This window comes from Vicugna pacos, chromosome 5 (genome assembly GCF_048564905.1).
Source record: "Vicugna pacos chromosome 5, VicPac4, whole genome shotgun sequence".
Classification (NCBI taxonomy): Eukaryota; Metazoa; Chordata; class Mammalia; order Artiodactyla; family Camelidae; genus Vicugna; species Vicugna pacos.
The window spans coordinates 49,214,302-49,241,890 of record NC_132991.1 but is presented as its reverse complement, the minus strand read 5'-3'; the positions used below and the strand labels follow the sequence as shown (position 1 = coordinate 49,241,890).

General features: G+C 37.0%; 1 protein-coding gene across 1 annotated transcript in view; it reads left to right on the top strand.

Moving 5' to 3' along the window:
• PDE11A (phosphodiesterase 11A) overlaps nt 1–27,589 on the top strand; it is a 359,091-nt gene that overhangs the window by 161,769 nt on the left and 169,733 nt on the right. Inside the window, exon 5 of the mRNA XM_006210208.4 lies at nt 9,388–9,452. Within this exon, the coding sequence (XP_006210270.2) occupies nt 9,388–9,452 (65 nt within the window). The remainder of the gene's footprint in view (nt 1–9,387; nt 9,453–27,589) is intronic.

The following is a 27,589-nucleotide window of genomic DNA, read 5'->3' as shown; positions in this document are numbered from 1 at the left end:
TCAGCCTAGAGCATGCCTGCTCCCCCTTTAGGACGTAGTTCACATGAAGACTTCTTCAAACCCTCCTCTATGTGCTTGTAGAATTTTGCACATATATTGTGGTGAAATTGTACCTTTGTGACATATTTCCCCCTCTGTACTAAGTGTGAATTCAAGAACAGGACCTGATTTACACCCCTTGGAATTTCTAGAGCCTATTGCACAGTGCCTGGTACACTAAGCATTTGGTAAATGTTGACTGAGTAAATAAGTGACTGGAGTAGATTACTCATCAGCTTAAGTGAGGAATTTATCAAGAAGGATGACAGTGGATGATCATTTAATTCATTCTTTTGCCATATAGTAGTCCTCTTAAGAGAAAAATAGGAATTAAGAAAACTCTAACCAAAACAAAAGGTAATTACTTGTTAGATCATTTCTATTTTCTTTTTGGTAGCAGGAATATCTCTATGAGTATAGCTGTTGTTTTTTAAATTAAAAACAAAACAAAACAAAACAGAGAGAAACCAGACCAACTAGTGCTTGATAATTATCCAAATCAAAAAGACTTGTGTCCATGGAGCTTTTCCAAAGAACAGTCAGAGATGCTTGGGGATGTTTTGTTTACTTCACTGTGGCATGTGTACTGCGTCCCCAGGGTGTAATGCCCACAGCTGATGAACAGCCAGAGGAGCTTGGAACCATTTGTTCAGTTTCATTGACCTATAAACCATGCCTGATATTTCTCTGATATTTTCTTTTTACTTAGTGTATGTGAGTGTGTGTATTTATTTAATCTATGTTCATTAATAATAAAATCAGAATTGGATTTAGAGAATACACTTTTAAAAATTAATGAAACTCAGAACCATCAAATTGGTCTAAGTCAAGAATAAAACATGAATTTTATTCTCTTCTATTTATGCTTTCACCTCTTTTTTATTGGTCATAATCTCCATGGTGACACTACATATCCCATTAAATTGCATCAAAAATAGTTGTTTTTGCTATTTCACTTTTTATCCCAGGTGTTGGACTATAAATAATTTTCTACCTGGTTGCATTATATTTTTTAACACTTTTTATTGATTTATAATAATTTTACAATGTGTCAAATTCCAGTGTAGAGCACAATTTTTCAGTCATACATGAATATGTATATATTCATTGTCACATTTTTTTCTCTGTGAGCTACCATAAGATCTTGTGTATATTTCCCTGTGCTATACAGCATAATCTTGTCAATCTATTCTACAATTTTGAAATCCCGTCTATCCCTTCCCACCCTCTGCCCCCTTGGCAACCACAAGTTTGTATCCTGTGTTGTATTCGATGTCTGTGAGTCTATTTCTGTTTTGTATTTATGCTTTGTGTGTGGAGGGTTTTTTTTTGTTTTTTTTTTTGTTTTTTTAGATTCCACATATGAGCGATCTCATATAGTATTCTTCTTTCTCTTTCTGGCTTACTTCACTTAGAATGACATTCTCCAGGAACATCCATGTTGCTACAAATGGCGTTATGTTGTCAGTTTTTATGGCTGAGTAGTATTCCATTGTGTAAATATACCACAGCTTCTTTATCCAGTCATCCGTTGATGGACATTTAGGCTGTTTCCATGTCTTGGCTATTGTAAATAGTGCTGCTATGAACATTGGGGTGCAGGTGTCATCCTGAAGTAGGGTTCCTTCTGGATATATTCCCAGGAGTGGGATTCCTGGGTCATACAATAAGTCTATTCCTAGTCTTTTGAGGAATCTCCATACTGTTTTCCACAGTGGCTGCACCAAACTGCATTCCCACCAGCAGTGTAGGAGGGTTCCCTTTTCTCCACAGACTCTCCAGCATCTGTCATTTGTGGATTTTTGAATGATGGCCATTCTGACTGGTGTGAGGTGATACCTCATTGTAGTTTTGATTTGCATTTCTTTGATTATTAGTGATATTGAGCACTTCTTCATGTGCCTATTGATCATTTGTATGTCTTCCTTGGAGAATTGCTGCCCATTTTTGGATTGGGTTGTTTTATTTGTTTCTTATTAAGTCATATGAGCTGTTTAATATTCTGGAGATCAAGCCTTTGTCGGTTTCATTTGCAAAAATTTTCTCCCATTCTGTAGGTTGTCTTTTTGTTTTACTTATGGTTTCGTTTGCTGTGGTTGCATTATATTTTTAATAACTTCTTTTTAAAAATAGAAATTGTTCAAGGCATACCTGCCTAGATTTTTGCTTTTCAAACAAAGATGTTTTTGAGAGTGAATGGGGTACTTTTAAGAATTGTCCCAGGATAACAGCTTAATTAGAGTGGGACATGACAACTGGGACATATGCATGCCTTCAACTATACCCCCCACCACTTGCCCTGGTGCTTAAAATTTCTATCCTTACACTGTTGTTTCAGGTGAGAAGATTTTGACTGTAGATAATTTACATAGGAATATGAATACATTAATCTAGCATCAGCCATTAACAGTTTAGCAGAAAATAATTAATTGACTTGGTTCCGTGATGGCTCTGACTTGGCTTAGAGATGGCTCTGGATCAGAAGTCAGCCAACTTTATCTATAAAGGGGTAGCTAGTAAATATTTTAGGCTCTGTGGTCCATATGGTCTCTGTTGTAATTACTCAACTCTGCTGTCATTGCAAAAAGTAGCCATAGATACCTAATTAAATGAGTGGGCTCTGTTCAAGTAAAACATTATTTATAAAAACAGACAGTGGGCCAGATTTGGCCCACAGAGTTTTTGCCTATCCCTACTCTGGAGGAACAGGAGGTAAGCAGACCAGTGTACATCTCTAGAATTGTAGTACTTCTTTGCTGTTCATCTTGCTGTCCTCATCCAGGACCAAGGCCCATGTGTATGTTGCCTTATGGACTCAATATTCTGGTGACTTGGAGGGTCAGTTTGCTTGTGAGCATAATCTCGAATTGCCCTAAATACAGAGAATCTGCAAAGGAATTCCACCAGCAGCCCCTGTGTTCCTGAATATATGATTTAGACTAGGATTTCTGTGACAACCTTAGACTTATTCAAGAATGTTTTTGAAGCCTTTCATAGTCTGATGGCTCGGAATCAGACTAATTTTATACACACACCTTATGAAGCCAAGAATAGTGTTTTGCCACTTCCTTGATTTTAGCTGGCTTATAGTCAGCAGTGGATTTGTTCTCAAGTTTCATTGCTCTGCTTAATTTATCATGCTCTTGATGGGACTCAAGCCTGCTGCTCTTTTATTCTTATATTGTTTGCTATCAGCTGTAGACCCTTATATGTTGTATTTCTGTTACCCATCTTCCAGAGTCCCTTTCCATGCCTCTGAAAAATACTCTTTTATACAACGTCATGGCCCACAGTAGCTTTGTTCAACTGTAATTGGTTTTACGTAAGCAAATTTGTGTTATTTCATGTGTAAAACTATTTTATATACTTTATACATTTTTCAAGTATGTAAGTTCATCTCCTTTTTTTGTACTTTTACTCAGTTAATTACCAAAAGCATTTTAAGGCACCCTGTGGCAAAAACACAAAAATTCATAGTGAACAAATTCTTTGAGTGCTTTTTGTATTGCAGAGATACATAATAAACTGAAAGGCAAAATTTCAAATATAAAGGGAGAAAGAGAAAACAGATGTCATAAGTAAAACCAAATCAAATCAAACAACTCAAAACCAAATTATGCTGCAGAAAGGTACAGCTTTGACCTAAAGCTTTGTTCTGAACTTCCCAGCAGCCAATATAAAAGGAAAAAATTAATAGATTTTCTAATCTGCTTGTTTAGTAGAAAAAATCACATCAACATATCAAGAAATTTTTTCTGACCCTTAAGTTAAAAAAATTTTCCCCTTTAAAATATTAATTCTTCAAAGATTGGAGACCTTATTTCCTATTTCTTTTGTATCTCTCTGTGCCAACCAGTACTTGATACACATTGGATATTTAGCCAAAGACAAGTCTACATTAGTGTTATGCTTATTTTTCTTCTAAAGACACAGGAACCTAAGGATTAGCATACAAGGTGTGAAGTTAGAGAACATAGTCTAATGCTGCCCTAATACTGCTCTCACTTCTGATACCAGTGACAAGTTCAAGAGTTTCCAAGATCACCCTCAAAGTCAATAATTTGCTAGAAGTTCTCACAGAACTCACTGAAAGCTATTATACACATACGTGGTTTATTATTGAGAAAGAGACAAATTAAAGTCAGCTGAGGGAGAGATGCATGGGCAGAGTCCAGGAAGATTCCAAAAGTGGTGCTTCCACTTGCTCTCCCTCCATGGAGTCATGGAGAGCATTAACTTCTCCCAGCTGTGATGTGTGATGATATGCATGAAGTATTGCCAAGCAGAGAAGGTCACTGAAGCCTTGGCATCGAGTCTTTATTGGTGCTTGGCCACCAAAACCTATTTGGCCACTCACATAGCTGCCCTCAGTCTCCATGCCCTCCATGCTCCACCACATGACCCAAAGCTCCCACCCTAAATCACATTATTGGTGTGTCTCAAAGTTCTCACTCTAAGTCACATTGTTACTCTCTGGCTGGCCCAAGGCACACAGGGAAACTTTTATCAAGGCTGAACATTCCAGGGGCTTAAAGGTTAACTCCCAGGAGACAAGGGCCTTTATTTGGATAAGCTTACTTCTTTACTACACACAAGGTCAACACCAAGGTTCATGACTCCAGTGTCTGACTTTGATCAGGACACCATGCGCAGGTCTATTTGGGAACACCACTAGTACTCTCCATGATACGGAGTGCTGAAGTTGAAAGCTGCATAATTCTTGACTTTCTCTCTGTTAAACATGAACTTAGAAAGTAAAACAAATAAAACAAGATATTTGACCCTGTTTTTCTTTTCAGTATGTGATTTATCTTAGAATGAAAATTTCTAACATTTTAGAAAAAAGTACTTCTTCCTTTTGGTAGTTTTTTAAAAAGTCCTCTTTTACATTTCAAGAGTTCAAGCATTCTGACATTTCATTGAGGTACTTGTTTGTTTTATCAATTCTCTTTGTGATTCTAGATCTATAAGTTTTATAGCTTTAAAATTTCAAGATTTTCTATTCCGTTTCATGTAAACTTCTATCCCTCAGAGGTTTGGGGTTTTTTTTTTTAATTATTATTATCAAAAAATCTTTATTCTCTTTTAACCTCTGGATATTTCCCAGGTTTGTTTCTTAAGGTATGGAAAACAGAAATTTCACTTTTTATTCCAAGGAGCACTAGTTTTGAGGAGCCAGGACAAATTAAGCTCCCTGTTAATAAAGTAAGCTCTATGCATGCAAGGACTTTTCTTTTTTTTTTTTTTTAATTAAACATGTGTAACCCCACTGCTTGACACATGCAGACACTCAGTATATATCTGTTGCGTCAAATAACAGTTTTCAAAAAGTTAAAAACCTAACCCTTGCACAAATCTAAAACAAACGTGTATCACAGATGTAGTTAACTCACTAATGAGAGAAGCCAGTAACGTAGTAGTCCGTTCTAAAACAGGCACTGAAAGAATGCTGGCACAACATTGCTGGGTTAGATTTTGAAAAATGATTCCTGTCATCCAGGACAATAAAATTGTAACTATGGGCTTATCTCTTCTACTGCACAGAAATCATCTGCATTTCTGCTTGGATGAAATTCATTATTCATTTGCATTACTGTAGGACAGAAGTCATTTTTATAATGTCAAGCTGTTCTTTGTTGACACAATGGCTTCATGAGTGCTGGCACTTGCCCTGCTTGTTTTGAACTTCTACATGGTTATTGCCCATCTCTGGGTACCTATCCTCAACATGTGTGTTCAAGCTATAAGCCTCATGATGATGCCTCCATTTTACCTCTTCTCTCCTTTCCACGTAGACCCAGTAACATTCAAATTACCCAAGGGGAATGCTTCCCAAGCACCACAAATCACCCTACCTGTGACCCTCAACAAAGGCACTTACCCATGGGTCCTTGCTCTGCTCTCTCACTGCCTGCAGTGACCAAACTTTGGGTTCTGGGTGACTTTGTATGTTCCTTTGGGCACGCTGTGCCCCCTCCCCCAAGTCCTGAGAGTGTAATATATCCTTTAATTTCACATACCTTTCTGAATGTGATTTTTATGGCCATGTCAGAGTGATCCTTAAACTCCCCACAGAGGGGACTTACTCCCCTATTTACAACCCAATTGTTATCAGTTTCTCAGAAATTAACATCTGTCCTTTCAGAGTTGTAAAGTATTCTAATCAATAGTAAAAAATAAGCTAAGGGAAGTATTCTTAGTAATATTGGAGAATTTAATCTCATCTATCAGGTCAGGAAATGACAAGATATGACTTTCTTGGTTTCCAAATGTAGAAACAATTATTAGTTTATTGATAACTTGACTTGTTTTATATCAAGCCAAGTGTTTTACTTCAGGTTACTTTTCATCTGTGTTTATTCAGATTCAGGCATATAGGAGATAATACATTTTTGTAGAATAAATAAATAAAGGCATAATTTAAGCATTCAGGCTCTGGAGGAGTCATATCCAAATAATTTTCTGTTTCATGTTTATGAAAGCAGCGAGTAGTGGGGAAATTAGGAGCTGTGGAATTAGATCGACATGGTTCAGATCCTAGGTCTGCGACATTTTGGTTGTATGGTTTCCAGGAAAACCACTTAGCCCCTCTAAGCTTTAATTTTCCTGTAATAAAATGTGATAATAATATCTACCTTGCTGGGATGTTGTAAGCATTGATACATGCATAAAGGATTGGTCACAATGTTTACAAAATGCCTTGTACAGATTTACAGTAAAATGGTAGGATACGATTGTCTTAGCTTGAGCTGCTATAGCATATTATCATATACTGGGTGGCTTAAGTAACGAATATGGATTTTTCCCAGTTCTGAAGGCTCATAAATCCAAGATTAAGGCACCGGCAGTTCCAGTGTCTGGTGAGGGCACCCTTCCTCGTTTGTAGATGGCCATCTTCTCGTCATATCTTCATGTAGCAGAGCAGAGAAGGAGAAGAAGCAGGTGCTCTCTGTCTCCTATAAAAGCACTAATCCCTTTATGAGGCACCATCCTCACAACGTGATTACCTCTCAAAGGCCCCACCTCCAAATACCATTACATTGAAGATTAGGGTTGCAGCATTTGAATTTGGGGGGAACACATTCAGTTCATAGTAACAGCCTAAAACACGATAGAAATAGGAGAATCTACTGTCATCTAACAAAATAATGGGAAGAAATCACGATGAGAGATCAAAGCAGAGCTATAGGACTTTCTCTTTTAAAATTTGTAACTATTTCACATTCTGCAAACATAAATGATATGCTTCTACTTATTATCCTATTATTGCTTTAACTTTAAGAATTATTTAGGGTATAGTTTGAGGGTTTTATTATTTGATGATGGCAAATAGTCTCTGTGGGGCTTGCTGGCCTTGTGAAACCCAAGTATATGGCAGCTGGATCAAGACTTCTGAGTGTTCTAAGTGACTGGTTTCTGTTTAAGTCCTCAGTTAAGATAAGTGTTCCAGTTACTTTTGCTCTGTAACAAATAAACCCAAAATTGAGAGGCTTAAACCAACCACATTATTATGCTCACAGATCCTGTGGATCAGGACTTTGGAGAGGGAACAGCCAGGATGGTTTGCCTCATTCCAGGGTATCTGGGGCCATAGTTGGAAAAATATGGAGATCAGGGGTGACTAAATGGCTGGGAACTGGAATCATCTGAAGGTTTGTTTGCTCGCTCATGTGTCTGGCACCTGGGCTGGGATGGCTTAAAGACTGGAGCTGCTGACCAGAGCACCTACATGTGACTTCTCTTTATGGTTGGCTCTTTTTCAGCACAGTAGCCTCAGGGTAGTTGGACTTCTCTGGGCTCCAAGCACAGGTATTCTGTCAGATGAGGCAGAAACTGCAATTGCCTTTTATGACAACCTCAGAAGGCAGATAGCATCTCTTCTGTATATTCTATTTGTTGAAGTGATCTGAAGCCCATGTAGATTCAAGGAGAGGAAACATAGGCCCTATCACTTGGTAGGAGCGTGGCAGGGTCATATTGTAGAGAAGAATGTGGATGGGAGATACTGCTGTGGTCATCTCTGGAAAATAAAATTTGCCACAAGGAGTGATTTTGTAAATGCTTATTAGTTCACATTAGAACATGAAATGAAATATGTCCTCTAGTTGTCAAGGGTATTTCCTTTTAGTTGAGCTATTGTCACTGCCCTGCATTCAGCTAGTCACACACAGTTTTCTTTGTGATGGGCTTTTCTTTTCTTTTATTCTTTTCCTAATGTTGCATTTTCTTAGTTTGGGTTCATTACCTCACTGATAAAGCTATTTTAATATTTAATCTGGTCTCAGCTTCCAAATCATTTTCTCAAGTGCCCATCAATTCCTTGTAAGTGGTTAATTTAAATGGCCTTTGAAGCATGACTGCATCTGGCGAAAGCAAATCTAAATGTCAACCTTGGACGCATCCAGTGACATTCAGCTGACTCCTTTCAGTATAGGGACTCATTCCTGTATCAGGTGGTATATCTTGTCAAAAGGTCCAGAAATGGTGCCTTTCCTACTCAGTATTTTTACTGTTGTTGAAAAAGGTAACACTCCGGAGTCAGGCAGACTTGCTTTAATCTAGGTTGCCCCATTTAGTTGTGTGAAATGGAGCGAGTTTCTTAAAATTTATGGGTTAATTTTTTCATCTATACTCTGAGGACAAAAATCTCTGCTTTACAGAGTTGTGATAAGGGAATTAAATAGTCAGAGAAGCTTCTGATGTAGGGCCTGGTTTGTAGTGAGAACCCAATAGTAGCTAATGATAAAAGAAAACTTGCCTTTACATTTTCTGTTAAATAAATTTCCTTTCAGTGTATTGGGTCTTGATCAGGCTCTTGCACCACGTGTGCTGGTTTCACTGGACAGGTAAGGGAGGACGTGTTCACACTAGGGATGATCTTTGAAGAACGTGTCCTCCTCTTCATTACCCTTCGGGAATGGTAACAATGGTAATCCAGGGAAGGTAGCTTCAGGAGCCTGGGGTTGATGGAGGGCTTCTTTTTGAAGGATGTTTTGTCTCTGCCAAGTTTTCCATAGATGGTGACTGGGTTGTTAAAAGCAGTAAAAAAAAATTATATTCAAATGAGACGTCATTTTGCCTGACCACCACAGGATTTTTACACCTCATTGTAAAAATATAGACATATTTAAAGAATATATTAAAAGTTCAGCAATATATGCCATGTAAGAAAAGTACAAAATGTAGGGTAGAATTTTCTCCTGTCCCTCAAGATTTCTCCACTTAAAATCTCTCTTTAATCTCCAATTATTGTAAGCATCATTGTGAAGATGAAAAATGTTTATTGCTTTACTTTAAACTGTGAGAAAGCTTTAATTGACTTGGGTTTATTGTCTTTCTGTGCGGCAGGTGGTGAAGTTTACCAAATCGTTTGAATTGATGTCCCCAAAGTGCAGTGCTGATGCTGAGAACAGGTAGGGTTGTGAATTTCAGTGTTGTCTTTAATCATCATTCTCGATCCTTGGTTTTGGGAGCATTACATAATTCTTTGAGAATAGGAGTTGTTCTTTGTTTAAAACCAAATATCATCACTCTTCTGTATTTCAGGGCTTAAATTAGAACTGTAGCATAAAAATACATGTATATACATCTGAAACTGCTAATGAATAAAGTCAATTTTTAGATTTCCCCTAACTACACAGATAGCCTAATTTTTTTTCTCTTTATTCTGGCCCTTTGTTCTCTTCCTCCCCTTTGTTTACTTGTATTTGGCCAGTAACCGTTTGGGAAAAAGAGTAAGAGTTTCCAGTGATTCACTTTTTGTCCCCATTGGTATCTTTAAGGCTGTTACAAGGTACAAGTGAGGGTTGGAGACAATCGTTGAATTCTGTTAGCTTTGCACTACCCTGAATAATAGTTAGGCTGCTACAAAGATGGATTCTCTTTACTTTGGTCACCTCTAGAGGAAGGGCTAAAAATAGTGAAACTGACCAAAATACAGAAATATGGAGAAAGACAAGTAAAGTGCTTAGGACAGCATGATGCTGATAATGATAGTAATACCAGCAAGATGAGTAGTGCTGAGTGTGCCAGGTACCATTCTAAATGCTTTATGTGCATTGAATCCCCCAAAATAACCCAATGAAGTAGGCATCATTACTCAGGCATGACAGAGGAGAAGGCCATAGTTCAATGAGTTTAAGTGACTTGTTCAAGGCCCTGCAGTCAGTAAATGGTAGCCACATCTCAGGACAAGGTCACCTAGATAAGACCCTCCCAACCTCTGAATTTTGATCCCCTCTCTACACATAATTTACAGTCTGGTAATTAATCTCATGTTGTGAATGTCTGCTGGATTCATGTTTCCCAAATCTCACTGGAACAGTCAGAATCAAGCTGGGAGAATGGAATAAAAACTAAATTCTCAGGATCAACATGAGTAATTTTCATTCAATATGTTGAAAGTGAAGTCCTAAAGATCTGTATATTCAAAAGACTCCCTGGAGTAATACCTGTTTTGAGATGTACTAGTCAGGGGTAATTTGATTTTATATATCTATTATTGCCTTTATGTTCAGAAAATAGAAATCAGTACATTAAAATGGACACTTTATTTAGTTACTTTTTATCAAACCCATGAAATTTAAGAGTCCTTTGCTACATATTGTATCATATCATTTTATAGAGTGTTCTTGAAACAGCAGAGTTATAGGAATAGAAAGCAGATCAGTAGTTGCCAGGGTATGGAAGTGGAGAGAAGGGTTTACTACGAAGGGGCACAGGGGAATTTACATGGTGAAGGAACTGTTCTGTATCTTGCTTGTAGGGGTGGTTGTACAACTGCATTTGTTACTGTTTATAAATTATACCTTAAAATGGGGGGAAAAAAGAGGTCTTTTGTAAGGATTTTTTGTTTTAATGAAAATGTACATCTATATTTAATGTCAGCTAATCTATACCTAAAAAGAGTCAGGCATAGAGAGTTACTAGTGGTGTATTCAGCCATTTTCCTAAAATTTTCATGTAAAATAGGAGGAAATACATTTTAAAATATCTATTCAAGCTTACTCCTTTAGCTAGTCACAGCCTCAAATTAGTTACGGCTCTAATACATGAGAAGGAAAAGCTTTATGGGGTTATTAAAATACAACCTTTGAAATCCTAAAGCTTCAATATTGTTTTTTGGGATTTTTTAACGTCTGAATGTGTCCTTATGGCCACTACAGAGTTAAATATTTCTGATCTTTTGATTATGTTTAATGCTGAGAGAACTTCCATGTCAAAATGAAATGACCCAAGGCCCAGACTGCCCTTGGCAAACTTTCTGATGATAAAAAAGAAAGAAACAAAGAGAGAAAGGTCAGATTTTCTTTAAAGAGACATTTGAAAAGTACCTTTGAACTTTGACATTATGAGATAGTACTCCATCATTCTATTTGTGGCCTTTATGTAGAATGTCCATTTATCTCAGAAGACCTTTTCTGCATTGTCTAGTAATTTCCCTCTAGTAGGTGTGGGATCCTTTGGCCATTTAGTGGAAGTTAAAGGAATAAAGACAAGTGGCTCTAGCATTTACTTCACCAGTGGCTGTGGAAAAGACACTGAAACAGGCTGAGTCTATAAATCACAGCCTGCTCTCAACAGGTTGTAAATCTTTCCTTTAACCTTTCATCACTGAACATCTTCACTACAGATAATGTCCATTAGAAACCTTAGTCCTCTAGACATTATTCAGGGTTATAATAGGATAGCTCTTGAAGATAATGTCTATGGCTTCATGCAATAATGTTTCAGGGCATTGTTTCAATTCTGATAAACTCTGATTAAAGCTTGCTGATTTTTATAGACGGTGTTTAAAGACTTTAAAAAAAAACAATTTTGTGGCTTACTCATCATTTCTGCCTGTTTTCTTACGTGGCTAACTTCTTTGTCATGATCAGTCTCCTCTTGCTCTCCATGTAATTAATACTAGGCATTTTGAGAGCTGAAGATGATTTGATCCATCTCTCTCCATGAGAGAGGCATGTGCCTCCTCTGGGACACTCTGGATGACTTTTCCAGGGGTAAAATTTTTACTGTGTCATGATGGGCCTTTTCCACCGATAGCGAGTTCTAATTGTTGGAAAGGCATTTTATGTTGAATCACATTTCTGTAACTTTCATCTGTTTGTCCTAAATTTGCCCTTTGAAGATAGTTATCCCTTCATTAATTTTACTACTTCATTAAACAGCTGTATGTTGAGTACCTATTCTGTGCTAGGTACCCTGACGGGTAACAGGGCTACAGAGGTTTGTTTTTTTTTTTTTTTAATCAGCAGTCTCTGCCCTCAAGGATCTCAAGGCCAATGAATAAGGGTGGGAATAGGTTAAGAATATAATATAACTATAACCAGATTTCACCAGGCTTCCAGACCATGGCTATAAATAGAGTCATTGCAGTGATAATGTACCCTTGGCTGCTTGGTCTTTTCCTTCCTGTAGTGTAAGACCCTGAGTTCTTTGCAAAAGCCACTCTTGAAGTAGTTCTGGGAGTCCCCAAGAGTAAAAAGAAAAAAAAAGGAAAAAAACTACTGCTCACTCATCATTTCTCAGCCTAAATCCTTTCCCTTTAGGCATAGCCGCGCAGCACTGCTGGGCATGGGCTTCCATGTCTACTCCAGAATTCCCATGGGAATAACTGCAAGCCCCCGCAGTGCTGTGCCACAGCTCCCCCGGCACTGTCTCAGATGCACGGGTGGCCTTTCCAAATCTAAGCAAGGCTGAGTAATTAGTGCAGAAGTGGGAAGGAGGTTCACTTTCCCTACCACATGTCAGAGTTTGTTGCATGCCCCAAATCAGCCCTACATGTACTCCATATTTTTTTCACAAGTCTTTTATTTCCTAAAGCTTTTGTCTGCAGCCCTCCTTCTTCCATAGGACTCAGACGTAGTCCCTGGGCCAGGCTTAGGAGCCAGACCCCAGACTGAGGACCAGCCACTAAGTTGTTCTTTTGATATTCCCACCTTTCTTCCATCTTGGCCACCAATCTCCGATGCTCAAAACCTCCTCCTCACAGTCCCTTCCACTCCGTGCACATCAACTTGTGCAAATAAATGCCCCCTCACATACAGATGTGTCTCCGATTAGGTTCATATGTCCTGCTGTCAAATAAGTCAGTGACTGCAAAGCAAATGAATACTTTTCTATCAAAGATTTGTGCAAGGTGGTGTTTTAATATAAAGGAGGGACACGCCACTCATCTAAGGAAAAATGGAAAGTGATCCTCAGGGAAAGCTTTCAGATGGAGTAAAACTTCATTTAAGTCCTGGAGGATGTTGTGAAGTTCGTGATGCAGCTACTTTCCGAGGAGAGGAGACGTTGTGAATAGAGGCATAGAGGTGGGAGAGAAAACACGGCATGTTTCAAGATCTTTAATTAGGGCCGTGTGCTGTTGGCACAGGGTCATCATAATTGATGGCGATGGCCCTTAACTCCCCCTGAGGGCATCCAGCTCCCCCGAACACCACCCGATTGGGGTTTGAGTCTTATCTGGTCCTTCTGAGATGCTCAAGCCCTCTTACTTAGCCTGGAGGCTGGCTACATGCTTCCTACTCACAAGGTAGTAACAACAGGTATTGACACATTGAGACTTGTGTCTTGAAGATCATCTGGGCAGCAGTGTGGATGAAGGACCAGAGAAATGGCAAACTAAAGCCAGTGAGGGATTAAATTTACTGCCTTACCCACATGGCAGTGGTTCAATACAGGAAGACTGCCCAGATCCACTGTCCTTACCTTTTCTAGAGCAGCAGCTGCTAGTTTTAGACTATTTTCATGGTCCCCAAACTCTTCTACACCTGCCTTTTTATTGTCCCCTGGATGTGCCCTCGCTTGCCCGTGTCCTTAAAGTGGTATTTCTTAGAATGGAACATGATTCTCCAGTTTTTTCCAGAATCAGAACAGGTTAGAAAGTGACATATACCTCTCTTTTTCAGAATATAATATTCTTAATACATTTATTATTAACAATCATCTTGTGTTGTCAATACTGATTTAAAAAAATTAAGATCTTATCTGATCCATTCTACTCTCTCTGTCTTCAGATCTCACTTTAGGACCTTTCCTGTGAAGCCTAATTTAATAATATTTAGTGAGTCAGCCTGAATAAACTTTCCTGAATCTCTTATTTTTTATTCAAGCTTTAGTAAACCTCTTTTCTATCCTCAGTGGAAACAGGTGGTCTGAATGATCATATATACTTAAAAGTGGAAAAGAGTATTTATGGACATCTTAGGCGTTAGAAATTTTTATTTAGTTTAAAATATATTTGGCCATGTTCTGTTGATGTATTTCCTAGGTAAAAGTATGGACACTTTGGAAATTGCAATTTCTCACCTCTGCTATTTAAGATGTTTAAAAAATACCAAATGTCTATGATTTCTAGAAGGTAGCAACTGACTAAGGGAATTTTCACATAGTCATTTAATGGAATACAGTGGAAATAAATATTGCCATTTAAAATTTAGGCTCTGTAACCACATTGGCCTTCTGGGAATAAGGGAGTTGAGGGGAGAGAATTTATTTCAATGAGAAATAGTCTTTTTTTAAAAACTTAATCTTTATACTATATTTTCAATTTGTTATGACTGGAAGAGGAGGAGAAAAATAAAGCTAGACATCTCAGAGCAGTAAAAGGGCAAGACCCTTTGTTTAACGAGCCTTTCAGCATGCAGGTCAGCCTGGAGGATGGAGAGCTGAAATGCTCTGTTGGAAAAGATAAGGGCATATGGTAGGCAGAGTAATGACCCGCAAAGATATCCAGTTCCTAATCCGTGGAACCTGTGTATGTTACATGGCACAGTGGACTTTGCAGATTTGATTAAGAACCTGGAGATGAGGAGATTATCCTGGATTATCTGGATGGGTCCAAGATGCTCATAAATGTTGTTATAAATGGAGATGTGAGGACAGAAGCAGAGTGATGCAGTCTGAGAAAGACCTGACCTGCCATTGCTGTCTTTGAGGGTGGAGGGATGGGGTCATGAGCCAAGGAATGTGGGCAAGGAAATGGATTCTCCCCTAGAGAACTGGAAGGTAATAACTTTGTGCTGCTCAAAGTCACTGAAGTTTGTGGTTGTGTATTACGGCAACAACTGGAAACTAATACAAAGGTTTGAATGTAAAAGGTATCCAAGAAGAAGAGAATTCCGGAAAAATAAGGAGCAAGTAGAGGCAAACAAGGTCTTGAAGAAACAAGGGGGCTGAGCAACGTGGGTGGAGGCTGAAACCTGTGGGGAAAACATGACCAGTGAGAAATTCCCAGGGGTGGGGCAGTTAAAGGATTTGTATGAACTGTATGTTGTGCTCAGTTTTAAACTATTTCACCTGCTTTGTCCTTTGTGTGATATTCAGTTTGTTGTCTTTAGTTGCCACTCTCACCTGGTGAAGTTAAAAATGGGTGTTTTTACAGACCACTTCTAAGAATACAGAGATAGAAAAAAATCGATCTTTAACACTCAGGTAGAAATATTTAAGAAATATTTACTAATTTGCTCTATTTTAAAGTTTATTCAATAAAATCTGTTTCCTCAGTGTAGTGAATTGAGCGAATAGGATCCTCTCAAGGTCCATGTCCATCTGGAACCTTAAACGTGAGCTTATTTGGAAATAGGGTCTTTGCAGATGCAGTTAGTTAAGGATCTGGAGATGAAATAATGTTGGATATAATGCTGAATTTATTGCATGGGCAGTAAATCCAAAGACTGATGTCCTCATAAGAAGAGAAGAGAGCATTCAGAGGCACAAAGAAGACCATGTGAAGACAGAGGCACAGACTGGAGTGACACGTACAAGCCATGAACACCAGGAGCCACCAGAAGCTGGAAAAGGCAATGAGAGATTCTCCCCAGGGCCTTTGGAGGGGCATAGCCCTGCCAATACCTTGATTTTGGTCTTCTGGCCTGTTACGAGAGAATTAATTTCCATTGTAAGCCACCAAATCAGTAGTACTTCATTATGGCAGCCCTAGGAGACTAATACACTCAGTTATTAAAATGAGAAAGATATAATAGTGTCTACCAAATGTTTCTTCCAGCAATAAAGTTCCAGGAAGCTATGATTTTGTACATCCACTATTGTGCATTGTAATGATTTCTTATTTAATTAGGGAAAGAGAATTAACTGTCATTGAAAGTCTAGTATCTGTCACACTTATGTTGTCTTAGTTAATCTCACAAATGCCCAATGAGTTACATGTTATTGTCCTCATTTTACAAATGAGGATCCCAAGGTTCAGAGAGGTTAAATAACATGCGCACACTTGCAGGTTACTAAGGGTTGAATTGGTAAATCTGAGAGCAGTGCTTCTGGCAATACTACCTGCTCTCCTGCAAGCTTATATCTGAAGGAAATTCTTTTGCCATCTAATGCTCACTCTATTAAGACTATGGCCTTAATTGTTTCAGTTGCTGCTTAATATGCCTTCAACAAGATTATACGATGATTTAGAATTGAAATGAAAAGCATTGTTTTGCAGAAAAACATGGAAACAAGAAGTGAAATATAAATTTGATATTAGTGATGAAAATGTTTGTTGTTAGAAAACTGGCCACAAGTCTATTCTTGCAAAGCCAAACCAAGGAAGAAACTCATAAGGAGATGAAGCTATGTTCTATTTTGTTACTAAAGTACATACTAAGGGATCGTTTACCACATGCCAACTCATGCAACTGAAGACAGGAGAAATGGACAAAGAACTCACAATAAATGAAAGAAATTTCAAAACAATAATAGACCAGTGTAATCAAATTCATACATGATGCAGGACTACTATTACAGTGTGGAGTATCAGTTTGTCAAAAACTTCCAATGTATTGGAAGCTGCTAACTTCCAGTGACAAGTGATTCAGTTGCGGAAAAAAGGAAGCTGGACTCACAGACATAGAAAACAAACTCATGGTTACCAGAGGGAAAGTGGGTAGAAAGGGATAAACTGGAAGTTTGAGATTTGCAGGTCCGAAATACTATATATAAAATAGGTGAACAATAAGTTTCTACTGTATAGTACAGGGAACTATATTCAATATCTTGTAACCTATAGTGAAAAAGAATATGAAAAGGAATATATGTATGTATATGTATGACTGAAACAGTATGATGTACACCAGAAATTGACACATTGTAAACTGACTATATTTAAACTAAAAATAAAAAACTAAAAAAGAACCTGAATTTAGTCAAATAGGAAATGCTAAGAAAATTCCAGTGTCTTTTGACATGTATGCCTGTGTGTGCTACATGTCAATGTTAAGTGTGCTAAAATGATCAACCTCAAGAACATAGATGGCAAAATGTAGCATTTCAACATGATGCCATGCATAACATCAGGTAGTTAAAACTTGCCACTGTATTTAATTTTAAATAATATCATCAAACTAAAAGTGGTAGGCAGAATTTAGGTCCCCATGACCTTCACCCTCTGTTGTCCATGAATACATTACATTACATGGCCAAAGAGACTATGCAGTTGTAATTAAGGTTATTACTCAGTTGATGTTAAAATAGGGAGATTATTCTAGATTAACTAGGTAGGCTCAGTGTAATCATAAGCGCTCAAATATAGAGCTTTCTCCTAGTTGAGGACAGAAGAGGAATGCAGCAGAAGGGGGAAGTCAGGGAGATTTGAAGCAAGGGCAGGATTCTGTACATCTTGCTGGCTTAAATACAGAGAGGGCCACATGTGAAGGAAACCAGGACCTCATTTGAATTCTTCCAACAGCCCAAAAGAGCTTGATTCTTCCACAGAACCCCTAAAAGGGAATGAAGTTTTGTCCACGTCTTGATTTTGGTCTCATGAGACCTTGAGCAGCAAGCAAATGCAGCTGACAAATACCATGACAAAATTCTGATCTCCAGAATTGTGAGACAATAAAAGAGTGTTGTTTTAAGGTACTAATGTTGTAGTAGTTTGTTATGCAAAAGTAGGAATGACTGCAGTATTAGTGTATGAATTTGAACCCAGTCTCATATGAGAATGAGATTGAACTCAATGGTGTCATTCATCCCACAGGTGAATGACAGTTGAGCTGATGAATAAGCCATGTACAGTCATGTGGAACAGAGGACTAGGAGCCCTTCATAGCCTTCCGAGTTATGTTAGGTTTGGCACAGTTTTCAGACATGTATCTGCACAGTAAAAGAATTGCTGGGGGCATGATTGGACAACAGCAACCCCTTAAAATTTCTGTCAACAAATCAACTAAGAAACACTTGAAAAAGGAATATGAGTCTGGTTGTTGTCTAAAAACCTCCTAGTGACACCTCTTACCAAGTTCAGTAGAATGACAGCATCAAAGCTTGCAGGAGAAGGGTGGCAGCTTTGAAGAGAGCTCTGGAGATGATGCTGGAGCACTCTTCTAAGAAATGCTGCATCCTGATGGCTCAAAGAGTGATGCCTGGGAACATGGAAGACTGTTGAAAAGTGATTCATAAGAGTGACACTGGACTTAAAGAAATTTTAGAAATGTCTTAGTCAATTTATTTTGCTTATAATTTTACCTCCTGTGTATAATCAACTTGTATAGTTTAAATTTTCCTTTAAGAATGGTATATGATAAAATTCATTTGTCTAGAAAATCTTTAAAATAAAATTAAAATATTTTGGCTGATAAGAACACAATGACTCATTGCAGCATTTTTTCTCTTTTTTCAGTTGTTGAAAAATAACCGTGCATCTTACAATTGATGGTATTGTAGATTCAGTGAAATAATATGACCCTTCCACACATTGTTTTCTTGTGGCTTTTCCGTCCCTTAGCTCATCTACATCTACCTTAGGGTACATATATCTCAACTTTAAGAAGCATCTAGGAGACCTTTAGGGTTTCTTTCATTTTTAAGATTGGACATCCCTTTGATTCTTCTCAACATTAGTTTTCTGCATTGCAATTTTTTGGGTCAGAATATTGAAAGTTTGAATGTCTTGTTGATTTTTTTATTTTTCTCTTCAATTCTGTATGGAATTTAGTTTTGCAAACAAATTACTCCTTCTGGCGTTCCTCACTTCTCGGTAACTCTTTCCTTTAGGTTTCCAATCCCCACAGCCCAGATCTGGTCTTTTTCAGAGGGGAAGTGGGGCACTAACTTCCGTGCGATGTGTCTATAATGAGACAAAACTACAGGATGAGCTCCACCATTAGTTCAGGAGTCTGTAAACAAGACTCCTGGAGATCTTCTTTGTTTTTATCCAGCAGCAAAGATATTTTCAGGAATAAACTTGGGATAGACTATGTTAGCCTAGAGAGACTAAGTGAGATAAGTGAGGATTTTGTTCATCACAATTTATTGTAATTGTACCTGCAGTCTTATTGTACATCATATAACTCTGAGATGTACCTGGCCCAGGCAAGGTGATCTCCAGCACTTACCCAGTTTATGAAAGTGACTCTGGGCTAATGCTTCTGAAAGGTGTGATGTGACTTGCTGTTGGTTGGACATTACCACTCAAAAGCATGCCATCCTGATGAGGCTTTTGGGAATCAGAAATTCTGCTCCTATCCTGGAGAATGTTGCTGAATATCTTTACCATGAATCCTAACTGTGCCATTTTCACCATGTATCCCTTAGATTGTGACTTTCAACCTTTTTGCCTGCAGCCTACAACAAAAGTACATTTTATATCCAAACCTAGCTAACGTATGTAAATATAAATACAAATGCACACATGCATATATCTAAAACAATTTCATGAAACTATTCTTACCTCTACTATGTATGTATATTCTGATTTTTTTCTATTCCTAAAAAAAAACCCACCTGCTATGTCGAACCCCAAAATTGATTTCATGATTCATTATTTTGTTGGAACCTGCAACAAAACTTTAGACTTTTAAGCCTCATCTGATTTACACATGCAGCATGTGTGGCCTCAATTCATGTCTGTTTAGGTTATTTTTAAATACGGTAGTGTGAAACTGATTTTTCCCAAGCAGTCCAAAACTTCTTCACTCAAATACATATTGTGCTTCAAAGTAGGCACCTTGGGGAGGGGTTTATTTGTGTAGCTTTTTTAAACAGCTGTTTAATACAAGTGATTGACATGTGTTACATAATCTGATTTTGGAACCCTGTGGCACACGGAGTAATGATGTCCCCACACTCTCTGTTACAGAGCAGACACATTCAGGGCCTTTAGCCACATTCTTCAAGTCTTGTACTAGAGTCATTCTTAACTATACCTTGGGGATCAGTTCCTGTCCTCCAAGAAGCATGTGCCAGGATAAAATAGGCAAAAGATTTTTCAGGGGAAACAGCTGTGAAGGATAAAGAGGGTGGGACAAGGAGTAGGCAGGGAGAACCTTCCACTACAGTGCTCTGGGCAAGGAGAGAGGAAAGGAAGGAGTGAACAGGAGGAGTGAGAGATTGCAGCGTGGTTTAGAGAAAATCTCTGCCAGGCCAGTGGGGAGTTCTGAGCAGAGGTTGTCCATTGGAAAAATTTCACATCCACGGGGATGGCTCAGTTCCTACCCTTGCCTTGCTCAGCCACTAGTAGGCAACAGCCCCAGGGGAAGCTTGGTCTGGAGGTCAGGAGATGGAGATATTCAATCAGCTGTGACCCCCGTTGCAGGTTCTCTTAGAGAGACGGATGAATGGGGCATCTCCACAGCCACTACACTAGCGAACCACTCATTATGTATTACTCAAATTAGTTAACTGTCCAAATTTTTTTTTATTGAGATAAAATTCACATACAACAGGAACATCCTTTGAGAGTACAATTCAGTGGTTTTTAGTATATTCACAGGATTGTGCAGTCATATGCTGTTATGTTTCCAGAAAGTTTTTATCATCCCAAAAATAAACTCTGTACTCATTAGTAGTCACTCCCTACTCCCTCCTCCTCCCCAGCTCTGGCAATGACTAATTTCTATTTCCGTAAATTTGTCTATTCTGGACATTTCATATAAATGGAATTATACAGTATGTGGCCTTTTGTGTTTATCTTCTTTCACTTGGCATATTTTTATGATCTATCCATGTTGTAGCATGTACTTTATGCCTTCATTCCTTTCTGTGACTGAGTAAATATTCCATTGTATATAGATAGATCACATTTTATTTATCTATTCATCAATTGACAATGTCGTTTCCACTTTTGGCCTAATAGGAATAATGCTACTATGAACATTCATGTACAAGTTTGTGAGTGGACATATATTTTCAGGTCTTTTGGGTATACACCTAGAAATGGAATTGCTGGATCACATGGTAACTGTATGTTTAACTTTTGGAGCAACTTTTAGACTGTTTACCACAGAGGCTACACAATTTTACATGCCCATCAGCAAAATATGAGGGTTCCAGTTTTTCTAGATCCTCACCAGCTTTTTGTTTGTCTGTTTGTTTGTTTATAAAATTATAACCATTTTAGTGAGTGTGAAGTAGTATCTCATTGTGGTTTTGATTTGCATTTCCCTAATGGCTAACGATGTTGAGTATCTTTTCATGCCCATATTGGCCATTTGTATATCTTGTTTGAGAAATACTTATTTCAATCCTTTGCCATTCTTTAATTATGTTAATAGTCTTTTGATTGTTGAGTTATAAAAGTTCTTTGTATTTTCTGGTGATAAGTCCCTTTTTATCTTCGTGATTTACATATATTTTTCCCATTCTGTGAGCTGTCTTCTCACTTTCTTGACTGTGTCCTTTCAAATACAAGATTTTAATTTTGATGGAGTCAAATTTGTATATTTTTTTCTTTTTTCACTTGTACTTTTAGTGTCATATCTAAGAAACCAGTGCTTAATCCAAGCTCATAAAGATTTTTGCTTTTCTTCTAAAAGTGTGATGATTTTAGCTCTTACATTTAGGCCTTTGATCCACATTCCATTTACTTTCTGTGTATGACGTGAGATAGGTATTCAGTTTCATTCTTTTGCACGTATGTATCCAGTTGCCTCAACACCAGTTTATTGAAAAGACAATTCTTTCCCCATCGAATTGTCTTGGCACCCTTGTAGGAAATCAATTGACCATAGATGTATGAGTTTATTTCTGGACTCTCAATTCTATTTCATTGATCCACATCTATCCTTCTGCCAGTACCACACTGCGTTTATTACTGTAGCTTTGAAATAAGCTACAATTTTCTTTATTGTGGCCTTATTCTTTTTCAAGATTGCTTTAGCTATTTTGGAGTAAGCTTCTTTCTGTTCCTAATTTGTTGATAGTTTTTGTCATGAAGGAGTGTTGGATTTTGCCAAATGCTTTTTCTGTGTCTATTCAGATGACTATGTGATTTTTTTTTTGCTTTGTTCTATTAATATGATGCATTGAGTTGATTGCTTTTGAATGCTAAACCAATCATGTATTATTGGGATAAATCCCATTTGGTCATGGTTATAATCCTTTTTATATGTTGCTGGATTAGGTTCATTAGTATTTTGTTGAGAATTTTTACATACATGTTCATAAGGGAGATTGATCTCTAATTTCCTTTTTTTGTGATATCTTATCTGGTTTTGTTATTAGGGTAATACTTTTCTCATAGAATGAATTGGTAAGGATTCCTGCCTATGTTTTGGAAATGAAAGGTTGATGTTTATAGAAAAATTATTCTTTAAACATTTGGTAGAATTTACCAGTGAAAAATCTAGTCCTGAGCTTTTCTTTTTGTAAATATTTTAAATTATTAATCTAACCTCTTTACTTATTATAGTTTTATTTAGATCTTCTAATTCTTACATCCTTTTCAATAGTTTGTGTCTTTCTAGAAGTTTGTCCATTTCATCTAGGTTATCTAGTTTGTTGTCACACAGTTATTTATAGTATTCCCATATCATCTTATTTTTTCAAAGTTGGTGGTAATAGTCCCTCTTTCATTCCTGATCTCAGTAATTTGAGTCCTCTCTCTTTTTTTCTTGCTCAGCCTAGATAAAAGTTTATCAATTTTATTGACCTTTTCAAAGAACCAACTTTCGTTTTTGTTGGTTTTGTCTATTGTTTTTCCCTTCTCAGTTTGTTTATTCCTCCTCTAATCTTTATTATGTCCTTCCATCTGTCTGCTTAAGGTTTGGTGTGCTCTTCTTTTTCTACTGTCTTAGGTGGAGGGTGAAGTTATTAATTTGAGATCTTTTTTCTTTTTTAATGTAGGCATTTCTAGCTTTAAATTATCTTCTATGCACTGCTTTGGCTGCATCCAGTGTGTTTTGGTATATTGTGTTTTGTTTTCATTCATCTCAAAATATTTTGTAATTTCCTGGTGATTTTTTCCTGTGACTCATTGGTTCTTTAGGAGTGTGTTATTTTATTTCTAAATATTTATAAATTTTCCAAGTGTCTTTCTTTTATTTATTTCTAATTTCATTTTATTGTGGTTGAAGAATACTTTTTATGATATCAATATTTTAAAATTTATTGGGACTTGTTTTATGGTCTAATATGTAATCTATCCTAGAGAAAGCTCTATGTGTGCTTGAGAAGCATGTCTATTTTGCTACTGTTGGATAGAGTGTTCTATAGATGTTTGTTAGGTCTAATTGGTTCATAGTGTTGTTCAAGTCTTTTCCTTATTATTCTTCTTCTGCCTGGTTGTTCTATCTGTTATTAAAACTATAGTGTTGAAGACTCCAAGCACTTTTGTTGAATTATCTGTTCTGTCTTTAATTTTCTCAGTTTTTGCTTCACAATATTTTGGGGCTCTGTTGTTAGGTGCCATATATTTTTAACTGTTATATTTTCTTGATGCTTCAACCTTTATGATTTAAAAATATTCTTCTTTGTCTTTATTAACTTTTTTTTCTTAAAATCTATTTTGTCTGATATTAACATAGCCACTGAAACTCTCTTCTGGTAACTGTTTGCATGGTATATATTTTGTCATCTTTTTACTTTTAACCTGTTTGTGTCTTTGAACCTAAACTATGTTTCTTATAGACAGCATATAGTTGGATCATGTTATTTTATCTGTTCTGCCAATCTCTGCCTTTTTTTGGAGTGTTTACTTCATTTGTATTTAAAATAATTATTTATAAAGTAGGATTTTTATCTACCTTTTTTTGTTACTTGTTTTCTGTGTGACTTATGTCTTTTTGTCCTTCTATCCCTTCAGTACTGCCTTCTTTTGTGTTAAATAAATATTTTTAAATGTACTACTTAAATTGTCTTCTCATTTCTTTCACTATTTTTTTCAGTGCTTTTCTTAGTGATTACCCTGGGGATTACGGTTAACATCTTAATTTGTAACAATCTAATTTGGATTAATACCTATGTAATTTCTATAGTATACAAAATTTTGATCCTATATAATTCTGTCGCCTCCTACCTCATTTGTGTTATTGTTGTCTTACAAGTTATATTTTTTATATTATAACCTTATAAACAAAATTTTACAATTGCATTATGAAGTTGTCTTTTAAATGAGATAGGAGAGAAAAAAAGTTACAAACAAAAAAATACATTTATGCTGTCTTTTGTATTTATTGTAGGGTTATCTTTATCAGTGATCTTTATTTCTTCATGTGGATTCAGATTTCCCTCTAGTGTCCTTTTATTTCAGCCTGAAGGACTATGTTTAGTATTTCCTTTAGGGCAGTTCTACTGACAGTGAATTTTCTCAGTTTTGGTTTGTTGATAATGTCTTAATCTCTCCTTTATTTCTGAAGTATAATTTTGCTGTATATATAGGTATTGTTTGACAGTCTTTTTATTTGAGCAATTTAATATGTCATTCATCTGCCTTCTGGTCTCCATGGTTTCTGATCATGGAGCTGTTGATCTTACTCAGGATTGTTTGTATGTGATTGAGTCATATCTCTTTTGTTGTTTTCAAGATTCTCTCTTTGTCTTTCAACAGTTTGTCCATGATGTGTCTAGGTGTGGATCCCTTTGAGTTTATCCTACTTGGATTTTATTGAGCTTCCTGAATTTATAGATTAATGTTTATTTTATTCAAATATGGGATTTTTTATCGATATTTCTTCAAATACTTTTCTACTCCTTTTCTTCTCTCCTCTCTTTCTGGATACTCCCATATGCATATGTTTATATGTTTGATAGTGTGTCACATGTCTGAGACTCTGTTTTCCTTCATTCTTCTTTCTTTCTGTTCCTGAGACCAGATAGTCTGTATCTTCAATTAACCTATCTTCAAGTTCAGTGATTCTTCTGGCCCTTCAAACCTGCTCTTGAGTTCTCTTAGTGAATTTTTCATTTCAGTTATTATACTTATCAATTCTAGAACTTCTGCTTAACTCTTTTTTTTAATAATTTCCATCTCTTTATAGTTATTCATTATTTGGTGAGATAGTGTTCTCATATTTTTCTTTAGTCCTTTAGGAATGGTTCCCTTTAGTACTTTGAACATATTTGAACATATGGCTCATTTAAAGTCCTGGTCTAGTAAATCCAACATATGGGCTTAACCAGGGACAGTTTCTATTGATTGCCTTTTTTCCTGTGTATTTTCCTGTTTTTTAAAAATATGTCTCTCTCTCTCTCTCTTTTTGTTGAAAACTGAATATTTTAAATAATATAATAGGAAATTCTGGAAATCAGATCTACTTCTTACTCACTCTATCTAGGGTTTGTTGTTATCTCTTTTTGTTTCTGTTATTGTTGTTCCTGCTGTTTGTTTTTTTAGTGACTTCCCTGAACTGTCTTTGTTTGTATGGCATCTGAATTCTCTGCTTAGTTAGCTTAGTTGTCAGCTAATGATTAGACAGATATATTCTTTAAAAAATTTAACCAATAATCTTCCAGCCTTGCTGAGGGGATCTGTGTGCATCTGGGGTGGGGGGTACCTTCTACTCTCTGACAAGAAGTTTACTTAGCTTTCACTTTCTGCTTTCACAGAGCTTCAAGGTCAACCAGAGGTGGGAGATTAGGGCCTTCTCAGGTCTTTCGTATGCATACATACAACTCTAAAAGTGCCCACTCTTCTAGATTTCCAGGAATGTGTCAGAACTTTTCAAAGGTCTCTAGGAATATCTTATTTCCACACTTCTCCTTCTCCTTTTAAGTTTTCTTGTTATCTGTAACTGTCTCCCTGCCTACAACAGTTGTGATGTTAAACAATTGCTTAAACAATTGTTAAACAATTTTTCCCCTGACAAATACCTAAGGGTAAAGGCTGTTCTTAGTGAGCAAGCTCCAAGTCAGGTCAAATAAAGATAAGATCTGTGAGTGGAGGTTTCAATGGAGCTGCCAAACAGGTCAAAAAATGACAATTCTCTGGTGGTAGGAATTTTGGGGAGCTCCAAACCCATTCTTCCTCTGCCAGTGGCTGCTTGGCTGCTGGTTTTCACAACTAGCATGATTATGAGTCTGTTGGTTTTCACCACTAATCCAGAGCTAAGGAGAGGGAGATGAGAATAAGTATGTTGAAATGCCATGTGGTGTGCTGTCCTTGCAGAGATCCAACTGTTTTTCTTGAATAAACACTCCTTGGATTTTTGCAAGCCTCTCTTTAATCCCCAGGATTTTCAGAAAGTCGATTTTGACAATTTTCACTAGTGTTCTCATGCTTTTATGAAGGAAAATAATTTCAGTGGTCTTTGCTCTGTCAATTTGGAAGTTGTCTCCTTCTCTTCTTACCTTCTTCTAAATTTCTCTATTACATAAAGTAATAGGGAATGTTAGACAAACTTACACACTGATGTAAGACAGAATCTTTCCACGGTAGGTCATGGATATATTCTTTTTCTTCTACTTTCTTCTTCATGGATCATCTTACTTTGACTGTACCTCCATGTGATGGGTGTTCTGTATAAATGAAAATATGATACTTATTCTGATTTCAAGGAAATGAAGAAACCCTTCAAAACATTAAATATTAAAATAGCATCATTGCCACCATGACCAATCATCTTGGAACATAAGATTTGTGTTGTTGTGTAACTTCATTTAAACAAGAACCTTAGGAAATTCTTTTTGACTATCTATTATCTATCAAATTTAGGGCTGCTGAACCTTATTATACCAATATTTAATGTTGCTAATTGAAGAATGAAAGATCCGATGGCTCAGTTGTTTAGCAAAGAGGTGGTTCAGCAGGTCTGAGTTAGTTTAATGGAAGACAGACCAGTACCAGAGCCCAAGCTCTGAGGCTCCCTCCTGGTACCAAGGCTACTTCTCTACCAGGAAACTCCATTGTTACAGAGAACCAAGGTATCTCCCCCAGCCCTTCCCTAAAAATGGAGTGTTATTAGATTGGAATGTTTACACTGAAACACTTTATGCCTGACCTGAGCACACCTCTCAGGAACCATCTCACTTTGATACTTCTGGGCTTATATGTCTTCCCACCCCTCAAATAACCCTCCATGGCACTAGTAATGTATATGTATACACCCCATTTGCAAGATGCTAATTTTAAGAACTAAACATTAGTGAAGGAGAGGAAATATTTGTAATAAAGTTTTGTGTCTCCCAAAATCTTAGGGAGCTCAAGGAAACATAATTCCCAAACATCTAACCTTCTTCTCTTAAATATATCTAATTTCTTTCTTTTCTTTTTCTTGCTTTTGAACATGAAGACTCAAATGAAAGACAAACCCTCTCATTACCCTTATTTCAGGCCAGTGGGCTTGTCACTCTACTAAAACTATCACAGAGGAGAGTGAAAACTATAAAT